Raw genomic sequence first — 21,586 nt, 5'->3', positions numbered from 1 at the left:
AGTTGTGGCAAAGTTAGGTTCTATAAAAAAAAACAGCCATTAATATCTCACAGTTCACTGTTAAATCAATCATCTATAAATGGAAGGAGTATGGCACAACCTACCAAGACATGGTAATCTACTGTTCACTGACAGTTCAGACAATAAAAAACAGCCAAGAGGCTGTGGGTCACTCTGGGGAGCTGCAGATATCCACAGCTCAGGTAGGAAAATATTTCTTGGCTAAGAAAATATTCAGCCAATGTGAAGAGGGTATTCAGGTGAGACCAAAATTCCAAATGCTATGTGACACTGGACATCACCTTAAACACACCTTCCCCACCACAAAGCACGGTGGTGCTTTGAAAAATAGCTAAGAAAAATAGGCAAGAAACAGCTTAGAAAAATAGGCAAAAATTCCAGGCCTAAGATATGCAAAGCTGGTAGATACATACCCCAACAGACTAAAGCTGCATTCACAGAAATGAATGAAAACGGCCGTATATGCAGTATCCAGGGATCTTGGGGTTGAGCAAGTTAGTAACAGCATTTGCCAACCCATTGATTTTTATAGGGAAACGGTGACCTATATAGATGAAAAATGTCATACGTGAATGCAGCCCCACAGCTGTAATTGCAGCTAAAACTAAATATTGAAGACTAAATCAATGTTTTGCATGTCTCACTTACCTGGTTTTTTTTTTGTTTTGTTTTTTAATTTGCAACAACATGTATCACTTTATATACTCTTACAAATACTTGATACTTTGTATTTCTGTATCACACCAAATATCAATAAAATATATTTAAGTTAAGTGGAAGTAAATTTTAAAAACAAGGAAAGGTTTAAGAGATATGAATAATTTTGCAACACATTGGGGCAGATTTACTTACCTGGCCCATTCGCGATCCAGCGGCGCGTTCTCTGAACAGGATTCGGGTCTGGACAGGATTTATGAAGGTAGTTCCTCTGCCGTCCACCAGGTGGCGCTGCTGCGCTGAAAATCATCTGAACGCGCCGGAATACACCGAGCTGGACCAGGTGAAGGTAAGCGCTTCCCAAGCGACACATTTTCGGTTATTAAATGCGGCGGTTTTTCCGAATACGTCGGGTTTTCGTTCGGCCACGTCCCCCGATTTCCATCGCGTGCATGCCAGCGCCGATGCGCCACAATCCGATCGCGTGTGCCAAAATCCCGGGGCAATTCAGGTACAATCGGCGCAAATCGGAAATATTCGGGTAACACGTCGGGAAAGCGCGAATCGGGCCCTTAGTAAATGACCCCCATTGTAGTTTTTCCACTGATAGATGCTAGTGAAACCAAAGAAAAGAAGTGGAGGAAGAATCCGCATGGTGCTTTCCTACGAGTAGGATAGTACTGGCCACTTCTAGTGGCTGCTTTTGTTTGCGTGTTTGTGCATGCGTCCTACCTTTTTAAAGTGTGGAGAACATCACAATGCATATAAAAGAAGTTCCATATTTGTGTTACCTGCTGAAATGTCGCATGCTGTCTTAGATTGTCAGAGAGTTAAAAGTGGCACTTTCACAGTTGAACTATTCATCTGGATTCAACCCAATTCTGTAGCTATTGTACATGTATTTATACTGAAGCCAAATGAATTCCCTTAATTTTAATCCTTTCCAATACTGTACAGGGGTGCATGTACATAGAAAAACTAGAGATAATAAAAGAATTAACTTTGATGCCTTATGGAATTCTGTTAAGGTTATGACTGTCCAGCTGTATTATGATATATTTATTTTAAAATTACAGGAGCCCATTTCATTATTCTGATCTTTCATAACATTATTGCCACAATTCCATAGGATGTTAAATAACGGCAGAGTTCTGTAACGTCCTAGTATTCTTGTGGAAATCTGAGAACTGCCATTTCTTCTAATTGAAGGTCAGCTCTGGTAATGGTCCATTAGGTTTCTCTTGTAAAATGCAAGTGCAAAGAAGATCTGTGGTGTAGCTCATAACACTTTTGTTCCAAATGTCATTGTAGTGTTCTGGCTTGAGAAATTATGTGTAATCTGTCTTGAGATGACTAACAAATCTGTTTATCTTAGGTCATTTATGAAAAAGATTGCTAAGGGACAGAAAATTGTAATTGTAAGGAAGGAAGATGGTAGGAAGTGATGCTAGTATTACAGTAAGAATGTATGTAGACCAGTGGTTCTTAACCTTGTTTGAGTTAATGAACCCACCAGTTTCATACGCACATTCACCGAACCCTTCTTTAGTGATAAATCAAATATGTGTGTGCCTTGACCTCCGTGGTGGAGGCTCTGACGAACCCCTGAGACCGACTCACCGAACCCCTAGGGTTCGATAGAACCAAGGTTAAGAACCACTGATTTAGACTCTGGGTTCACTTTCAGCCACTAGTCCCTAATGGATAATTTCTGAAATAGTTTTGTCTCCTATCTCCAGCACCTTTTATAAAGAGATAGATCTTACTTTTTGTTTAGAGCCAAAGCTTTGTGAGGTACAACATTTTCTGCACATGGGAAACAACTATATCCAGGTAATGCATTGGTTCCCCGTGTGCAAGGAGGGTTTTAAGAGAACAAGCAAAAACCTTCCATCATAGGTTGTAGGTTCTTGCGAGTAGGGCACCCTTCCTATTGTTGGCTCTTTTGCCATCTCGATTGGGTTCAGGTCTGGTGACTGTGGAGGCCTGGTTATCTGGCGTAGTACCCAATAACTCTCCTGCTTGGTCAAATAGCCCTTACACAGCCTGGAAGTGTGTTTGGGGTCATTGTTCTGTTGAAAAATAAATGATGGTCCACCTAAACGCAAACCGGTGGGAAGAGCACGCCGCTGCAAGATGCTGTGGTAACCAAACCGGTGCAGTACAGCTTCAATTTTGAATAAATCCCCAACAGTGTCAACACTTTTTCTGAGTCGCTTAAGGACACAGTGGTTCAAATCCAAGATCTAAAATTTGGACTCATCAGACCAAAGCACAGATTTCCAATTGTTTTATGTCTATTTCTTGTGTTCTTTAGCCCAAACAAGTCTCTTCTGCTTGTTGCCTGTCCTTAGCAGTGGTTTCCTAGCAGCTATTTTACCATGAAGGCTGCTGTACACAGTCTCCTCTTAACAGTTGTTGTAGAGATGTGTCTGCTGCTAGAGCTCTGTGTGGCATTTACTTAGTCTCTAGTGCAAGCTGCAGTTAACCTGTGATTTCTGAGGCTGTGACTCGGATGATCCTCCGCAGCAGAGGTGACTCTTGGTCTTACTTTCCTGGGGGGGTCCTCATGTGAGCCAATTTCTTTGTAGCATTTGATAGTTTTTGCAACTGCACTTAGGAACACTTTCAAAGTTTTCCCAATTTTGTTTGGACTGACGCACCTTCATTTTTTAAAGTAATGATGGCCACTAGTTTTTCTCTACTTAGCTGTTTTTTTTCTAACCATACTACAAATTCTAGCAGTCTATTCACTAGGACTATCAGCTGTGATTTCACCTGACTTCTGCACAACACAACTGATGGTCCCAACCCCATTTATAAAGCAAGAAATCCCACTTATTAAACCTGACAGGGCACACCTGTGATGTGAAAACCTTTTCTGGTGACTACCTCTTGAAGCTCATCTAGAGAATTCCAAGAGTGTGTAAAGCAGTAATCAAAGAAAAAGGTGTCTACTTTGAAGAACCAAGACTATAAGACATATTTTCAGTTGTTTCACACTGAAGGCATCAAAACTATGAATTAACACATAACAAAAAAGTGTGAATCTACGATTTATATAGTCATGAAAATACAGAAAACTATTCGGATGAAAAGGTGTGTCCAAACTTTTGGTCATATATATAGGAGGTGGATAGTATTAATTTTCTGCCTAGGGAACCAAAACGCCTAGGCCTTGGATGATGGAATACAACAAAATTCTACAAGGATGTTCAGCATATGATTGGCCCATCACTTTTTCTAATTGAATAATAGCTATGCTAAATGTGTATTCACTACATATCTAGCCCTCTTATTTCAAGGTCTTTAGTCCTCTCTTGGATCCTGATGACCTTCATAATTTTAGTAAACTCTTTCACTTGGGGTTGTTTTTACTAGTTAATTTCAATAGTTGCGTTTCCATTTTCCCACTACATCCATAGTAAAGGATAGCAGGATGTTGTGACGATGAATAAATGCTGTTAATTACTCTCTTAAGGCTTTTTTTTTTTTGCTCCCATTATTTGGTAGAGACATGAAAGTCATTTGCTTGAGTTTTGTAAAGGTTTTATGCCGTTTAATGTGTGTGGGTGTCTCTAGTATGGAGGGTATATTGCCTTGCAGTTCACGCTCACTAAAAGGGTGGTTTATACAGTTTAGTAATTCTATGGTATTGTTTTTGTCAGATAGAAGCAGAATATCTTATTTAAAAAATGAAATCATGCCCAAGTGTGCATCTATTTGTATGTGTTTATATATTTCATACACTTACATCAACTTGCATACATTGGATCTCAAAAAAAACCTAAAACTTAAAAAATCTTTTTTGATTTAAAGCAAAGTGAAAAAATTAGATGGTATTAGATATTGTTATCCCCTGGGCTAGAGCTGCACCGATACTAGAATTTCAGGTGTGATACGATACCCAGAAAAGAATCATGATGATCAATACAATACAATACGATACAATACTTTCAGGAAAAAGAAAAAAAATAAATGTTTAGGGTGTGATCACATGGGGTATATACATTGCATTTAGAAATGCAATGCAATCGACTGGGGGCAGGACTCGGCCTAATTGCTTGGCCTAATCAGTAATGGCCTACCCGTGTTTTGCCAGGAGAAACCTTAGTGTTTTATGACAGTGTATTATATGTATTGTTAAGGGTGTCCCGGTAATGTTAATAAAAAATAGTATACTAAATAGTACAGGGTTCATTTAGATGGCGTTTTTGGTGTCCGTCCTTTGCAGATGGCATACTACAGACCCATTGTTTCCTATGGGACTGTTCACATGTCCGTTTTTTTCACGCATGTGCAGACAGTGAGAAAAAAAATTGCAGCATGCATTATTTTGTCTCACAGGCAGACCACACACATCCATACAGTCAATGGATCCACAAAATAATGGAAGGCATGCCATTTTATACATTTTTATTTATTTAATTTAACTGTATTATTTGCTTAACAAAAAAATAATAAAAATTTAGTGATATAAAGAGAGATCTCGGAGAAGATCCATCTTTATATACCAGCACATTGAGCCTGTGTCACTTTATGGAGGCTTAGTGACATAAAATCCTCCCGTTGATAACCATATACTGATATTTTTCTCCATGCCACCATGTATCAACTCTTTATTTTTTTACTGTACGCAAAAAGCTGAATGTGGACTTGTTAACCGAGGAGGTCACTATTCAAATGCCTGGGCTGCCCACAAAATTTGGTAGCCAGAAACCATGTATTACTTCTATTGTATGTCAGTGGTGAATTAATAATAAAAAAAATTAATAGCAGAGCGAAAAAAAATAGTGCATAAAACCATGTACTGTATCCTTATCAATTATATCAAGATCTCCCTCTGGCTACCGAAAGTCCCCTGGCTGAGACAGAAGGTCTGTTTCACTGCCATTTCCAAAACCATAGAAAGCATAGAAATGTTATTGTTTTTGTCACCTTTGCATTTTTTTTACATCGTATTCTAGGCATTATGTACTTAGAACATTTTTGTAATAAACTTTGCTAAATACAACAGACAAATGTGTGGAATGCAATATTCAAAAAGACTGTAGAAGTCCTTAGATGCCTCTGCACAGCAGCCAGTTTTTAATGTGTTGGCAATTTGGCAACTATGTGAACCGGAAGATAGGAGGTAGCAAAGACTGCCAGCTGTAGAAGCATGTGCCTGCAGAGCTGCTCAGCCAAACATGTGGGTGGAGAATCTTTGTATCTAACAGGGGTTTGACTTCTTAGCCTGGGAAAGTCAAGTGTTTAATAGATATGCAGTTAAAATAGTAGAACATGGAATTAATGCAATATTTTATTTATATATTATTTATACGCAATATATTTATGCAGCACACAATTCCCAGTGTTTGTACACATTACTGTACACATTTTCATGAGCAACATTGTTATACTGTGATTATCCTTGTAGTATTATGTGTGCTAAACAGACTGAAATATATCTTAGTCATGTTTAATCATAAAAAATAAAAAATGATTTTCTTGCTTGAAATGTAACCAAATCTTGTAAAAGAAATAATTGATAACTCTGTGAAGCCTCGACGAGTCACGCCAGTGGTCATGACTCACCACCTCTCTGCCAGGTTTCTTGTTTTGTTTTTTTAGACCCTGTTCTTGGATAAGAGACTTCCAATTACGCAGTTCTGCATTCCTAGGTCTCTATTCATCCAATTTTCTTGCCTACTCCCCAGTGAACTCTTGCAGACAACCGGCTTCACTTTGCATCGGGTCCAAAGTACTTGTCATTGCCATCATCATCATCATGCATTGATAAAGTATCCACATTTTATACAGAGCATTAAGGCTACAAAAAGGTTCTATACATGAATATACATATACATGTATGGTCATTTCCAATGAAGTACAGTGATGGCGAGCCTTAAAGTGCCGAAACTACAACCAAAACCCACCAATTTATTACAGCGTGCCAACATGGCAATTTAGGCAGTAATTTTTTTATAACTGCTTTGCAAAGGACATAAGCGATTGAGCATTTTAGCTTCCTCCAGTGTTGGAAGGTTGGACACCCATATAATAATAAAAGAAAACACTGTAAATAGGATTAACCCCTTAAGGACGTAGCCTGTTTGTACATGAAGGCTCAGCCGTTTTGTAAAAAAAATTTGCTCATATCACTGTGATTTGTTTGTTTTCTCGAGAGACATTGTAACTTATGTTAGTATTATAATTTCACTGATTGATTACTTTTCTAGGGGGTAAAAATTTAAGAATTGAGGAAAAATTTGAAAACAAATAACCATTTTCAAAGTTTTAATTGTTCAATTTTGCCATTTGTCTCCTTTTTATTCACATAATTTGTTTTGGGTTTCCGTGTTTTTTTTTTTTACGGCTTTTAGACAGTTTGACGTTTTAATACGGTAGCAAATTCTCAGATTTTCAAGAGATTTGAAAAATGCTATTATGTACTATAAACCCCCACAATTAACACAATGTTATGAACATAACATCTCAAACTATTTAAATCAGCATTTGAAATGTCTGTTAACCCTTAATTGTTTCTCTGGAAGCAAAAAATAATGGAGTGGAAATTTAGAAATTTCTATTTTTGTATAAGATTATTTTCATTTTAGCCCAACAATGTACACATTCAAAAGGAATGTGAGGTAAATATACAACATTTTTGGCCTGCTTCTACAGAGTACGGAAATACCAGACATGTGGATGTCAGCTGTTGTTTTGCCGCAGAGCGATGTCCAGAACAGAATTGGTGCTGTTGGATTTTTGGCGGCCAATATGGCTACAAATGTAGTATGGTGCCACAGTGTACTTGAAGAGCCCCTGAAGTAACAGTACAATAGAAAACCCCTAAATATGTCACCATTTTTTAAAAAAAATACACCCCTAAATGAATTTATCTAGCCAAAAATGTAATACAAAATCAATGATGCAGAGTAAAAATTGCATTTTTTCTTAAATATGCTATTTTAGTGCTAAATATATTGTGCCCAACTCATGCCACTTTAGACCTACACCCTAAAAATGATTCTGCGGGTTGTCCAGAATATGGCAATATCCCATATGTGCTAATAATAAACAGGCTGGGCACACAGCAGGGCTGAGAAGGGAAGGAGCTCCGTTTTCATTAGACTAGTGTTTGGGTGCCCCTCATGTACCAGTACAATAGAAACCCCCAATAAGTGACCCCATTTTAGGAAAGGGTACCCCTCAAAGAATTTAGGGTTTTGTGAGCATTTAAACTAAGATCCTGGCTCAAATGTAATACAAAGTGAAAAGTGTAATAATTACATTTTTTTTCCTCAAATATGCGGTGTTAGTACCAATGTATTTTGCCAAACTTTTGCCACTGGGGATGAACACATGAAAAATCATTATACGGGTTATCCCAGTCATGGCAATACCTCATGTGTGCCAATAATCTACAAGATTTGCTCATGTCAGGGCTCAGTAGCGAACAAGCAAATTATAGCTTTTGAAGCACCATTTTCCCTAGACTGGTATCGGGGTGCCCCAGAGGTACTAGTACAATAGAAACCCCTGATAAGTGAGCCCATTTCAGGGAAGGGCACCCCTCAAAGAATTTATCTGGCATTGTAATGAGCATTTTAACCCCCAAGATGCAGGCCAAAATGTAATACAAATTGAATGGTGTAGAATAAAAACTGCAATGCAATTTCTCATGTATGCTTTTCTAGTGTCAAAAGTATTTTGCCCAACTCCTCTAGCTGGAGACAAACACCCCAAAAATCATTATGCATGTTCCCGCAATACCCCATTTGTGGCAATAATCTACAGGATGGGCACACGACAGGGCTCGGAAAAAAGAACTGCCATTTAGAGCACAGACATTTTACTTTATTATTTTATTTATTTTGGCATCATGAAGTACTAGCACTCCCCCCTTCCTGGTCTCCAAAAATCAAATGCTTGACTACCACTTCTTGAAATTCTAGGAAAGTTCCCCTCTGGCCGCCACATTGATGTAGCACATAAGCATTATACAATGTCATCTGCATGATGTGCACGACCAGCTTCTTGTACCACACCCTCGACTTCCGCATAGCGTTTTATGGCTGGTCCAACAAGTCCACCCCTCCCGTGTACTTGTTATAATCTAAAATACAGTGCAGCTTGGGGGCTTCTGCACTGGTACCTCGTACTGGGACAGGGGTGCTGGTGTGAGTGTGACCATGTATTGTAGTTAATACAAGGACCTCTTTCTTGTCCTTGTATTAACACACAATGCTGAGTTGCTGCTTAGTGCTCGGCTCTTGTGCCTTGTGCCTTCTCGCAGGTACTGGCGGAACTGAAGTTTCCCTTTGAAATGGAACAGGAACTCTCAGGGGTATATGCTTTCATAAATTTGGCACTCAGATTATATAAGGTCAGGCCTCTATTAGGCTATCATATCTCGGGTCACCTCTGGGTGGGCACCGTGCACTGTCCGCAAAATGCATAAACTTATGGATGGCTTAAAAGCGCATCCTATTCATAGCCATGCGGAACATCGGGGTGTGGTACAGTACGTCTGTGCTCCAATAGTCCCCGATTGCAGGCTTTTTTATCAGTCCCATAAGAAGTATTATGCCCCAATATTTCTCCATCTCTGCTGCACTAACAGGGGTCCACCTGTGCGGTTGGTGTTAAAAGAATTGGGGTTTTCTGCAATATGTTGTGCAGCACAGAGATTGGTCTGGTATACAATCAGACCAATTAGATCCTCACTAAAAAGAACTTTATGAAGTCTGAGTCTGAGCCCTGCCATGTCTCTGCGTATCCCAGGACTGCCAGTAAAATCGGGGACCTAAGGGGCATAGTTACTGGGGGTCACCCATGTGAGGTCAGAAGCCCCAGGCACTTCAGCAGAAGCCCCAGGCTCCTTCTCAAGCGTTCCTGGGGGTCACTTTGGGAGGATGAGGTGGACAAATAAAATGGACACTCGTCCCAACTAGCAGATTCCGTATCGTATCGGAGGCAATGTAACACTATGGGGCACATTTATCAAGTGTATGAAAGTCAGAATATTTCCAATTGCCCATGGCAACCAATCACAGCTCCCCTTTAAAATATTCATGAGCACTGGTAAAATGAAAGCTGAGCTGTGATTGGTTGCCATGGGCAACTAGAAATATTCTGACTTTCAGACACTTGATAAATCTGCCTCTATGCCTCCAATGTGTACGTTTATCAAGGCCATTATTTTCCCTGTCTTGACAAAGGGAAAACATACAATGGGGGGATAGTACACAACCTCCTCTGCGCTCCAAACTCCTCCACACAGCGACTACTCCTCCACAACTACTACTACTCCTATCAGATCTCACTTAAAAGTGTGGTTGAGGGGGGACATTGGGGTAATAGTGTGTTTTAGGGAACAGTAATGGGGACAGATTACTAGTACTCCTCTCTCCAACACCACCAAACACAAAATGGAGAGCAGGGGGCTAGTAAGGTCTGCCCCCTTGCGTCACAGATGCTGTCATTGGCCAGCTTGTACTGACTGGCCAATGGTGGCGATCAATCAGATTGGTCTTGTGATGTCATGAGGGGGTGTCCTCGAGCAAGACAGGGTGACATCAGAAAAGCGGGAAGCGCTCGAAGTCACTCGTTGGCCTGCTCCTATTGAACTTTGGCTTTCTAGTTTACTGACCTTGGTTTAAGTGGATTTTTCTGCATCTGCTTCTTTTTAGTTTCTGCCACTGCCTTCTACAAAGCACAACCAGTTATTCAGTTCATGTGTGAAGTGTTAGATATTCATAACATTGATGAACAACCACGACCTCTGACCGATTCTCACCGGGTAAAATTCACCAAAGAGATAAAGGGTAAGTGTAAGATTTTGTTAAAATACTGAAGCAATAATTTTTTTTTATTTTTTTTTTTTTTTAGAGATGTACGGTTTTTACAGGGTTTTGTATTCATAGTAAAAGTTTAAGCTAACCCTTCAAATATGACAAAATAGTAAAAGCAAAATTTAAAAAAGGTTTAAAAAATAATAATAAAGAAACATTAAAGTCCAAATCACCTGTTATAAAATTAAATCGTCAACATGTTGGGTATTGCCACGCCCCAAAAGTCTGAATCGATCGTTATATTAAAAAAAAAGGGGTTATTCCCGGCGCTTAACACTGTAACAGAAAATAACCCCCAAATGTCCAAGACATCACTTTTTTGCCGTTTCACGACACATTAAAACTTTTAATAAAAATCAATACAAAGTTTATACTGTCCTCAAAATTGTATCAATGTTAAAAAAAAAGACACCTTGCACAGCTCCTTCCACTGCCATTTGAAAAATTTATGGGCCTTAGAATATGGCAAAATGAAGAATTCTTTTTTTTTTTTTTTTATAAAAGATTTAATTTCTTTTAAATGCACTAAAACCTAATAAAAGCTAAATAAATGTGATATCTTTGCGATCGTACTGACCCAAAGAATATAGGAGAATGCTAGAATATAGGAGAACGTGTCTTTTTGAATGCTCAGTGAAAGCCGTATTAACTCCTTAACGCTCTGCGCCGTAGCTCTACGGCGCAGAGGTATAAGGGATGTATGAAGAGGGCTCACGGGCTGAGTCCTCTTCATACAAAGGTGGGGGTTTTTGCAAAATGCATAAAACCCCCACCGCTAATAACCGCGGTCGGTGCTTGCACCGATCGCGGCTATTAACCCCCTAAACGCCGCCTGCAAAGTCGCAGGCGGCGTTTAAAAGACGGCGGCGCGTGGGCGCCGCCATCTTTTTTTTGATCGCCACGCCCCCGAACGTCATCGGGGGGTGGCGATCAGTTGCCATGGTAGCCTCGTGTCTTCTCTTGACACGAGGCTATCTGGCAGCTGCATATTCGTTACAATGAGCCAGTGGCTCATTGTAATGAATGTGCTGCAAAAATGCCATATATTGCAATACAGAAGTATTGCAGTATATGGTAGCAGCGATCTGACCATCTAGGGTTAATGTACCCTAGATGGTCTAAAAGATAGTGAAAAAAAAAAGAAAAAAAAAAGTTTAAAAAATAAAAAAAATTAATAAAATATTAAAAGTTCAAATCACCCCCCTTTCCCTAGAACGGATATAAAACATAACAAACAGTAAAAATCACAGACATATTAGGTATCGCCGCGTCCCAAAATGCCCGATCTATCAAAATATAAAAACGGTTACGGCCGGCGGTGACCTCCGAGGCGGGAAATGGCGCCCAAATGTCCGAAATGCGACTTTTACACCTTTTTACATAACATAAAAAATGAAATAAAAAATGATCAAAATGTCGCACAGACCTCAAAACGGTAGCAATGAAAACGTCGCCTCATTTCGCAAAAAATGACCCCTCACACATTTCCGTGCGCCAAAGTATGAAAAAGTTATTAGCGTCAGAAGATGGCAAAAAAATTTTTTTCTTTTTTGTACACATTCGTTTAATTTTTGAAAATGTATTAAAACACAATAAAACCTGTATAAATTTGGTATCACCGCGATCGCACCGAACCAAAGAATAAAGTAGGCGTGTTATTTGGAGCGAAGAGTGAAAGTCGTAAAAACTGAGCCCACAAGAACGTGACGCACGTGCGGTTTTTTTTCAATTTTTCCACATTTGGAATTTTTTTTCAGCTTCGCAGTACACGGCATGTTAAAATAAATAACATTACGGGAAAGTAAAATTTGTTACGCACAAAATAAGCCCTCACACAGGTCTGTACACGGAAAAATGAAAAAGTTATGGATTTTTGAAGTTGGAGAGCGAGAAATGAGGCGAAAAACCCTGCGTCCTTAAGGGGTTAATAGGTCCCAAAAGAAAATGGCGCAAATGTGTTTTTTTTTGGCAATTTCACTGCATTTGAAATTGTTTTCTAGCTTCAAAATACAGGCATGGAATATTAAATACCATCAGAAGAAAGTAAAATTTTTTTTTTGCAGAAAACAAGCCCACACACTGCTCTGTACACAGAAAACTAAAAAAAAATATGGATTTTTGAAAGTGGGCAGTGAAAAATGGAAATTAAAAAGATATATAATGGAGATATAAAAAGAGGTATAAATAATAAATTAAAGGGGTTGTCCGAGTTTTCAAAAAAAACTATATGTGGCCGGGAGCGGGCTGACTAAAACAATAAAGCTGTACTTACCTCCCGGTGCCCTCCCGTATCCAGCGCTGCTGTCGCTCCGGTCCGGGTGCCATGTAAACAAACATGGCCGCCGGAGCAGCGCTGGACTCAGTTCCGGCCGGACTCGACAACCTTCCGGCCCCCATACACAATGCTGTGTATAGGGACGGATAGGCGTACCCGGCCACGGCCGGCCGGAAGCTGAGTCCAGCGCTGCTCCGGCGGCCAATAATTCCTTTAATTTCAGCCAGCCCTAATATTTTGCTTTTACTTAGGATAACATATAACAGCACCATATGTATCAACATCTTAGACAAGTAGCCCTGGTTCACTATCCTCTAGGTCAGTGATTGTGAACCTTTTGGAGACCGAGTGCCCAAACTACAACCAAACCCACTTATTAAAATGCAAAGTGCCAACATGGCAATTTAAGCAATAACATTTTGCTTCCTGTTTTGTCACAGCTTTTAATTGTATTGGTGTCCTTAGGACACCAATACAGTTAAAAGATAGAAGAGAAATTCAGATTATCATTGTAGCTTCATTCCAGGGGCCTCTGAACAGGAAGAATTGCGGGTCCCAGAGCAGGAGCTCCAATAATATTGCAGCCCTGTCTGCACCTCCTGTAGTCCCAGGCAGCTAAGGATGTGTAGCTTTAAAATCGCACTGATCACAGCCCTGTCTGGAAACTGTGCTGGGGTGATGGCCTGGGTGCCCACAGAGAGTGCTCCGAGTGCCATCTTTGGCACCCGTGCCATAAGTTCGCCACCACTGCTCTAGGTAGTGATGTATTAGTTTTACATTTGGTTGAGCATCCGAAAAGCCGCTGTCAGACAGAAGGAAAAGGTGTGTAATGTTCTACATGAATGTTTTGTTTTTTTATTAGCTTACAATAAATAACACATTTTAATTTGTAATCGGATCCAATGGGACCTCTACCTGCTGCTCTAGATAGGCATGTGTGGATGATTTAGTTTGCCAATGTTGATTTCCTAAATAAAGTATATTTACTGTATATTGTGTTCTGGGCTTTATGTACTGAATTCTTCCCCAGTGCATGCCTTAAGCACTGAAGGACCGCTCTGGTGTCCATCATGGAGACTGATACCAAAGCTATTTAGAGGCTGATCTGCACAGCTGCAGATTTTTACAGCATTCGGTGCATAAAATCCTAGATGTCAAATCATGATGCATTATTTTTCTTGGTCATTTATTGAGATTCGTGGCTTTGATGCTATTTTTCAGCATGTTTATTAATTCCATTTTACATGCTTATCAAAATAAGTCTTTGGTGCAGGTCTGAAGGTTGAAGTTACTCATTGTGGAACAATGAGACGGAAATACCGTGTTTGTAATGTGACAAGGAGGCCTGCCAGCCATCAGACGTGAGTATTGGATAGGCATTTCACACGTCTTTCTCCAGGTTATATATGCCAGAAAGCGGAAGAGTTGTCATCCTAATTATTATTTTCTCTTCTGTTTTTGTGTTAATTCATAACAGATATTTTTACAGACAAATTTTAAAACCACCATAAAGAAGATGATCAAAACGCAATAAAAGCATTGACCATAAATCCTTTCTCATGAACCTTAAACTAATCTCAGAGACTTGCCAATTGAAATAACGTATCTGCTATCCACAGGGACACAGCAGTTATATAATCCTTGTTAAGAAAGAAATTGGTTTGTGAAAGGTTTTTGGATGATTTTTAACATGATGTTAAAGGGGTATTCCGGGAATATGAACGTCTGACACAAAAACCCATGATGATATAAATAAATGAGTACAACAATACTCAATGTCATTAGTCACAAAACGGAGCTTAAATAGTTTGATTTTATGATTTACAAAATTTATGGCCTCTCTAAAGTAGGTGGAGTTATCACTAAGATGGCCGCCACTGGAAACTACAAGACCCAAGATCCTTTAGTTCTCAGTAACTCCTCCTACCTCTCAGGCTCTGCTCCCAGTGATGATGTAACAAACTTTCCTGCTCTGTTACCATAGTAATGATGTGTAACTGCCATCACCAAAACACTGGCCATACTGGCTGCACTGCAACCAACTGACTACAGCCAAGCATAGTGGTGATCACATGACCTGCCCAGGCAGGTGCAGGACATTTGATGTGGACATGTGACCAGCGGCCATCTTCTGTTCTGCGACGGACCGCGCGGAGGAAATTAACGGACTGATTAAAGGGCCAGTAGCATTTTAATTCTTCATTACAGTCTATGTCATCAGCATTTTCTGCTAAGGGGAGCCAATTACACATTAGCTTATATTTTGAGTGCCCACTTGTATATGAATTATGCTGATTTCTGGAATACCCCTTTAAATATTAGGAAAAGAACAGAGTCTGCGAACATCCAGTGTGCTATCCGCACGCTGATTACAGTATTGATGGACTATTTTTAGTATGTGATTATGAGATCATTGGGGGTCCAAACTGTAGCACCGCTAACCGGTCATTGGCTCCCGGGGTAAGCGCTGTGAGAGTTTTATTGTTTATGCAGGTCAGTATACTAGAACGCAGGACATTCACTAGACTTGCAAGAATATGCTATCAATATAAACTTTTTTAAGTAAGGAACAGGTATTTCATCATTGCTTGTGTCTGCCATTGTGTCGACCTTGCTCATAATATAATAACCAGGCAATAGTAAAGGTACAGAGCTGTTCCTGGTAAACAATAGAGATATAGAGCTCACAAGCCCCTCTACTTTCAAACAGCTTATTGTTGAGGGAGTCGGACCTCAGGCCTAGTTTTGCACAGCATTTAATGGAAAGGCTAAGTTTATGAGTGTAATACATTTCTTGAAGTGTCCAGGAGCATTTGGGGAAAATAAAGTTAAAGGAAATCTACCATTAATGTAAAGCATGACAAACCAGGGGCACTCACTCATAGATCCAGGCACATTGACTGTGGTAATCTTTTTCTAATATCCATGGGCTCCTTCCTTTTAAAAGCAACTTTTTTACAATTATGCTAATGAGCCTTAAAGGCTACCCTAGCCCATCTCTGATCTGGCTTCATAGACTGTTACACTGTCGCACCCTCCCCTTGCTGCCTCAGACCTTGTGCAGTGAGTAGGAAGTGTACAGGGAGGTGGAGTATTCTCTTTATTTATTAGAAATACATGTAATATTTCCACAATTGTTGAAAAATTGCATTGCACATTGCATTTATTTTAATAAATAAAGAGGACACTTGATTCCCTGGATTATGGGGTGCTGCTGCTTCTTTCTGGGGGTAAGCGCCTGCATATATCAATGTATATACACACTGGCATCTCTTTGTTGGAAGTAGTGGCGGGAATCCTCCCGATGTTTACTTACAGCGATGGAAAAACCAAGATGTGAATGCAGCCTGATATTTTATATTATTTGTACTAAAATATACCTAGAGTATTGGTGGACCTGTTTTGGTATGTTTGGATAAAATAATGAGCTATGCTAAGAACAACAAGATTCTTATGTCTTTTTTTTGGTTTTTAGGAGTATGATTTTATTTATATATTGTGTATACAGAGTATGATATTTAATGTTAGAATAATTTCTTCTCTTCCTCCTAGCTTCCCTTTACAGCTGGAGAATGGGCAGACCGTAGAGAGAACAGTCGCTCAGTACTTTAGGGAAAAGTATAATCTCCAGTTAAAGTATCCTCATTTGCCCTGTCTGCAAGTTGGACAGGAGCAGAAACACACATACCTGCCTCTAGAAGTAAGTTTTCCCTATGTTCATGTATTTATGGAAATCTGGTGCACCACCCCCGAAATGGGCGCAATTCCTGTCGGTGCGCCAGGAATTTCATCTTTTTCACATTTTACACCAATTCCTCACCAAGTGGGAATGAAGGGAACGTGTAAAACTGCCACACCAGCTCAGTAATGCAAAAAATTGGGCTACAAATATGGGAAAGGGTATAAATTTGCAATATCTGTGGTGCCAAGATAATGGCATTCTATTTGTCAACCCTTTCTAAGTTTCGGTCAAAAATCATCTGGCTGGTTTTTAGAGAACATACACCTACAAGCACAAAACTAAGCCATTTTTAGCCAAAAAGTATACAAATCTTTATTTCATTTCATTAAAAAATTACATATTCCACAAAAGGAAGAAAAAGGGGGAGTGGGGGATACAAGCAGATAGTGAGGATGTCACACAGGGATACGTAAAAACATGAGCGTCTGGGAGAGTAATGAGTATTAAAACATCATGTCACATGGGTTTAGAGAGGATCATACAATTCATACACAAATATATGACAACGGCCATGCACGAGATACTAGTAAGTGTTCAGACTGATAATGCAGCTTTTTAAATATATAAAGTGCTCAGTGCATGTGCAAAAAAATACATTGTAAACATACCCATGTTTAGATTATGTCTCCCGTCTGCTGTGGATAGATTCCCCGACGCGCGTTTCGGCGCAAGCCTTCGTCTGGGGGTATTGTTCCTATGAATGCAGCTGGATTTTATTTAGGGATCGGCCAATGAAGAAATCGTGCACTCACCTGATTTAAGTTATTAGTTCGAGCCGGCGGAGCTACTGGGCGCACACACGCTGGAAGGTGTCCGCCCCCAGTCCACGCTCATCTCCGTGCACGTGACCAGTCATGTGACGGTGACGTCACACCCGGACACGTGACCGGAGGGAGAGTCATGGAAACAGGGGGCGGATCCCACAGCCCGTGCGCGCACACCCCCGGTATATTATCAGGTGAGAAATGTGCCAATGTAGGAATCAATGGGAGGAGAGAAAGAAACAGCTAATGAAGTGATTCTGAGATTACTAACATTTCTATTAGACATCGATTATTCCAGAACAGGGTAGATTGTACATATTCTATATCGATGATCCATAAAACCGAAAAGAGAACAGCAAAAAAAGGAATATATAATAGTTATAAATAGGTTCTTAGGCGGATTATGCATTTCTCTATTAAAGGTATATGGACCAAAATATATATGTATTTGTTATGGATCACTTCTATTTTGGGAATGGATAGTGAAGGGAAGTGTGGGAAGGTGATGAGTGAAGGTGGTAGGTGATGGGGTGAAAAAATGAGTGAGGTGAGAAATAGGGGAGGGAGGGGGGAGGGGGGGGGGGTTTAAAATAGAAGAGGTCCATAAAATTTTCAATATATGGCTCATTGATTTATATAACAACTTTTCAATTAAACAGTATTGGGCCTTATCTATGTGTGAGTGCTATTAATAAACCATGTGATTGTATACATAAAATGTTCCCATAAAAAAATAAAAACACACCAGCTCGGTGCAGGAGACCGCAGCTGTCTGATAAATTCGTCTGGTGCTGGGGACAGTTTCATTTACCACCAGCGTATGATAAATGTTCCCCATAATATTTCAGTAGATTTTTGTTTCATGTAATTGAGTATTACATTTACTTGAAACATTTTAAAATATTTTCTGGAAGTGGCATAAGTAGCACAAATGCACCAAAAATCTCTGCATCAAAATTTGCAACTTTAGACACTAGTCTGTGCCAAAAATAGGGAAAATGTATCCTAATGCCCCCATTGTTTACATTGAGCAAAGGAAAATGTACAATAGTCAATCTATGTTCACAACGTTAACATTGCGTCTACAATGCGTTTTGGAAAGCAAATTTTAACAGTAATGTAATTGGGCAAATCGCCTCTCCTCAGCTGTTGTAATGCGTTTCAAAACACAATAAAACGCAACCAAAATGTAACACGTACTTGTACCGTTAGCGCTGTGTTTACAAACTCTCCACTAGGGAACGGGGGTGGGCCTCAGCCCGATCGGGTATGCATTTCTTTGGAAACGCAAGCGATCGGCAACCAGAACCCAGTGTCTTGCATTGTTTTAATGGAAGACACCGAGCTCTGGTTACCAATCGCATGCGTCTCCATAGAAAAGCATACGCGATCGGGCCGAGGCCCCCCCCAGTACCCATTTGTAAACGCAGGTACGTGCGTTTACACCTTCTGAGGGTGCAGTCACATGTTGCATTTAACACAGCATCATAATCGGTTTTGATGTGGGTTTTAGGCACAGTTTCTCTATTTGACAGGTGAAAAGCATGCATTGAACAGTAGATTCACATTTATTGAACAGGTTTAATCTTTAATATTAAATTCACCTGTTCAGTTATTGGGGAAGATTCATCTGTCTACGCCAGAATTTTGGCGAAATTTCCACTTGAAACTCTACATTTTATTGAGGATGGAGTCACACATTGCTGTTAAAACTGCATCGCAATCAGCTTTGAGGCGGTTTTAGGTGCTGTTTTGTTAATTGAACAGGTGAAAGACATGAAATGAATGGGTGAATTTGATTTTGAAGGGGAAACCTGTTCCACAAATGTCATTCCCCTGTTAAATTAACAAAACTGCACCTAAAACCACCTCAAAGCTGATTGCCTTGCAGTTTTAACTGCAACGTGTGACTGCATCCTGAGGGCCACGTAGACCATTTTTGAGCAGTTTTCTGATTTGTCAGGAAGAGGGGTGTTGAATTGTAGAAATAGGGCACGACCTAACCCGGGCACCAGAAAATTCCATCTGATTGTCAGAAAATTCAGACATAACTAGACCAACTAATAGCAACTAATAGTCTAAAGTACATCTCCACTGTTCTAAACTACGCCAGATAAATCATCCAGCATGGTCTGGTGCAGAATAAGACCGCCAGGGATGGTGGAACTGCACCTAAAACCCCAACAAAACTGATTATGATGCAGCTGTTTTAACTGAGGAATCTTTTTTTTTTTTTTTTTTAATGTTGTGATATGTAAAACTTAAGTGATTCTAATGAGGGCGTTCTTTCATTTATTTCCGATCAGTATCAATACTGCTGAGGAAGTCACATTCCCCAGCATCAATGTCTCCCCTCAGCATCAAAGATCCCTTATAGGCTGTTAAAGTAGAAGAAATGTGTATGGCTTTGTTGATGTAGAAGAGAAAGTGACTCTATTAGCATCCTTATGGCAAAAAACTTACAGGGGTATTCTCATCTGGACATCCTCATTTCATTTATTTCAGCTGCCATATACATGCTTTTCTTCAATTATTGTATGCTATTGAAAAAATTAGCCTCTGTGAAGACAATTTACCCTAAATGTAGTCATATGGACCTTAAGAAAAAAGATTGTTATCCTTTGATACGACCACCCCTTCTGGAGTAATTGCACAAAGAACAAATAGTCCTGAATTCAGGTGGTCAGACAGGACTCAATAGCGAATGTGTGGCTGCCACTGCCAGAGTGTGGGGGTGTTCGTATCCAGGCACAGTACATCTCGTTTCTATTGTACAACATTACTACATTTACGGGGAATTCCTTTCACACAGGGATTTTTTTTTTATGCAGTTGAATAATGTATGTACTATATACGTGAATGCTGAGATGAGAATACCACACATCACTTTTATAGAGCGGTTTAGACAGTTTTTAGACACTTTTACAATTACTAGGGAAAAATAGGTGTTGCTTTCCAGTTGAAAAGAGGAATTCTCCAAAATTTGGGCACATTTTATGACATAAACTAAGCCAACTAAAAAGTGCTAAAACTAAGCTAGAGTTATCACTCACTTAGCATTAGCATTTTTTTTTCGCGATGGGTTGATTCATATACAGGTGGTCCCCTACTTAAGGACACCCGACATACGACTTATGTGTATATATATATGTATATATATATAATATGTGTATATATAATTTTTTTTTTTTCTTTTAACAGGTCTGTAATATTGTGGCAGGCCAGCGCTGCATCAAGAAGCTGACTGACAATCAGACCTCCACTATGATCAAAGCAACAGCCAGGTCTGCACCAGACAGACAGGAAGAGATCAGCCGGCTGGTGAGTTATTTGTTTGGGCTGAGGATGACTGCTGTCTGTGTTAAATATTTATTCTGTTCATATTTTCAGTTTTGGTTAGGCTTTAAGATCCCACACACACACACTGTAAAAGGAAGTGATTGTTAGCTTCTGCCAGTGGGTTTTATTTCCCCTATAATCCATAATGTAGATATTAGTGCCGTAAGTCGCAGAGTGCACGTATATTCAAATGTTAACGGTAATCTACCACATGGATGAAGTGATTTTAAACCAAACATGCTTACATTCTGAAACGGCAGCTTTTTGCTTAAAAATCAAAAAAAGCAGCAGCACTCCTTATGAATCCATCAAAATAGTGAACTTTATTCACAAAATATAGCACCAATAAATATAGCATCACATCTTTATCAAGCATGATACATTGCTGCTATATTTTGTGAATAAAGCACACCATTTTGATGGATTCATAAGGAGCGGTGTTGCTTTTTCCACAATATGTTGAACTACAGGTGAATATTGGAGTGCTGCTTTATCTCTTTCTATTAGCATCTTTTTGCTTCTCATAGCTTTATTTTTGAGAAAAATGTCTTCTAAAATTTAGCATATGAACCTCAGGGGCTCCTAGTTATGTCACAGAAGCCTCTTCTGGCTCTGTTGCTAATTTTTCAAGCCTTGATTCGGCATTTGCCTCCTTCCCTAGCTAGATAGCCAAATGGAGGTGAGAATAATTAGCAAATGGTGGAGCCAGAAGGGGCTTTTGTGACCTAGACAGGAGACCCTAAGGCTCATTAGAAAAATGTAGATGGGTTTGTCAAAAACCAAGCTATTAAAAGTAAGACGAAAAATTTACCCTGTTTCAGGAGGCATATAAGTCAGCATATAAGAGCATATACCAGTACCATATGGTAGATTTCCTATAATTCGTGTTTTATGAATATGGCTTTTCCACACTTGGAACTTTGTTTCAATTATAGGATGTGTATAGTAG

General features: G+C 39.6%; 1 protein-coding gene and 1 long non-coding RNA gene across 5 annotated transcripts in view; one reads left to right on the top strand and one right to left on the bottom strand.

The window, feature by feature from the left end:
- The window catches only part of LOC140118658 (uncharacterized), a 127,365-nt gene that overhangs the window by 62,084 nt on the left and 43,695 nt on the right, over positions 1-21,586 (bottom strand). The window lies entirely within an intron of this gene.
- Positions 1-21,586, top strand: part of LOC140118656 (protein argonaute-3) — an 83,752-nt gene that overhangs the window by 38,269 nt on the left and 23,897 nt on the right. For 2 of the 4 annotated variants that reach the window (XM_072136831.1, XM_072136832.1), the window contains exons 6-9: positions 10,356-10,490; positions 14,054-14,153; positions 16,345-16,492; positions 20,500-20,619. In XM_072136831.1, the coding sequence (XP_071992932.1) occupies positions 10,356-10,490; positions 14,054-14,153; positions 16,345-16,492; positions 20,500-20,619 (503 nt within the window). The remainder of the gene's footprint in view (positions 1-10,355; positions 10,491-14,053; positions 14,154-16,344; positions 16,493-20,499; positions 20,620-21,586) is intronic. The other 2 variants (XM_072136833.1, XM_072136834.1) reach the window with 1 other exon arrangement.

The sequence above is a fragment of the Engystomops pustulosus genome, chromosome 2 (assembly GCF_040894005.1).
Source record: "Engystomops pustulosus chromosome 2, aEngPut4.maternal, whole genome shotgun sequence".
NCBI lineage: Eukaryota > Metazoa > Chordata > Amphibia > Anura > Leptodactylidae > Engystomops > Engystomops pustulosus.
This window is presented reverse-complemented; position numbering and strand designations above follow the sequence as displayed.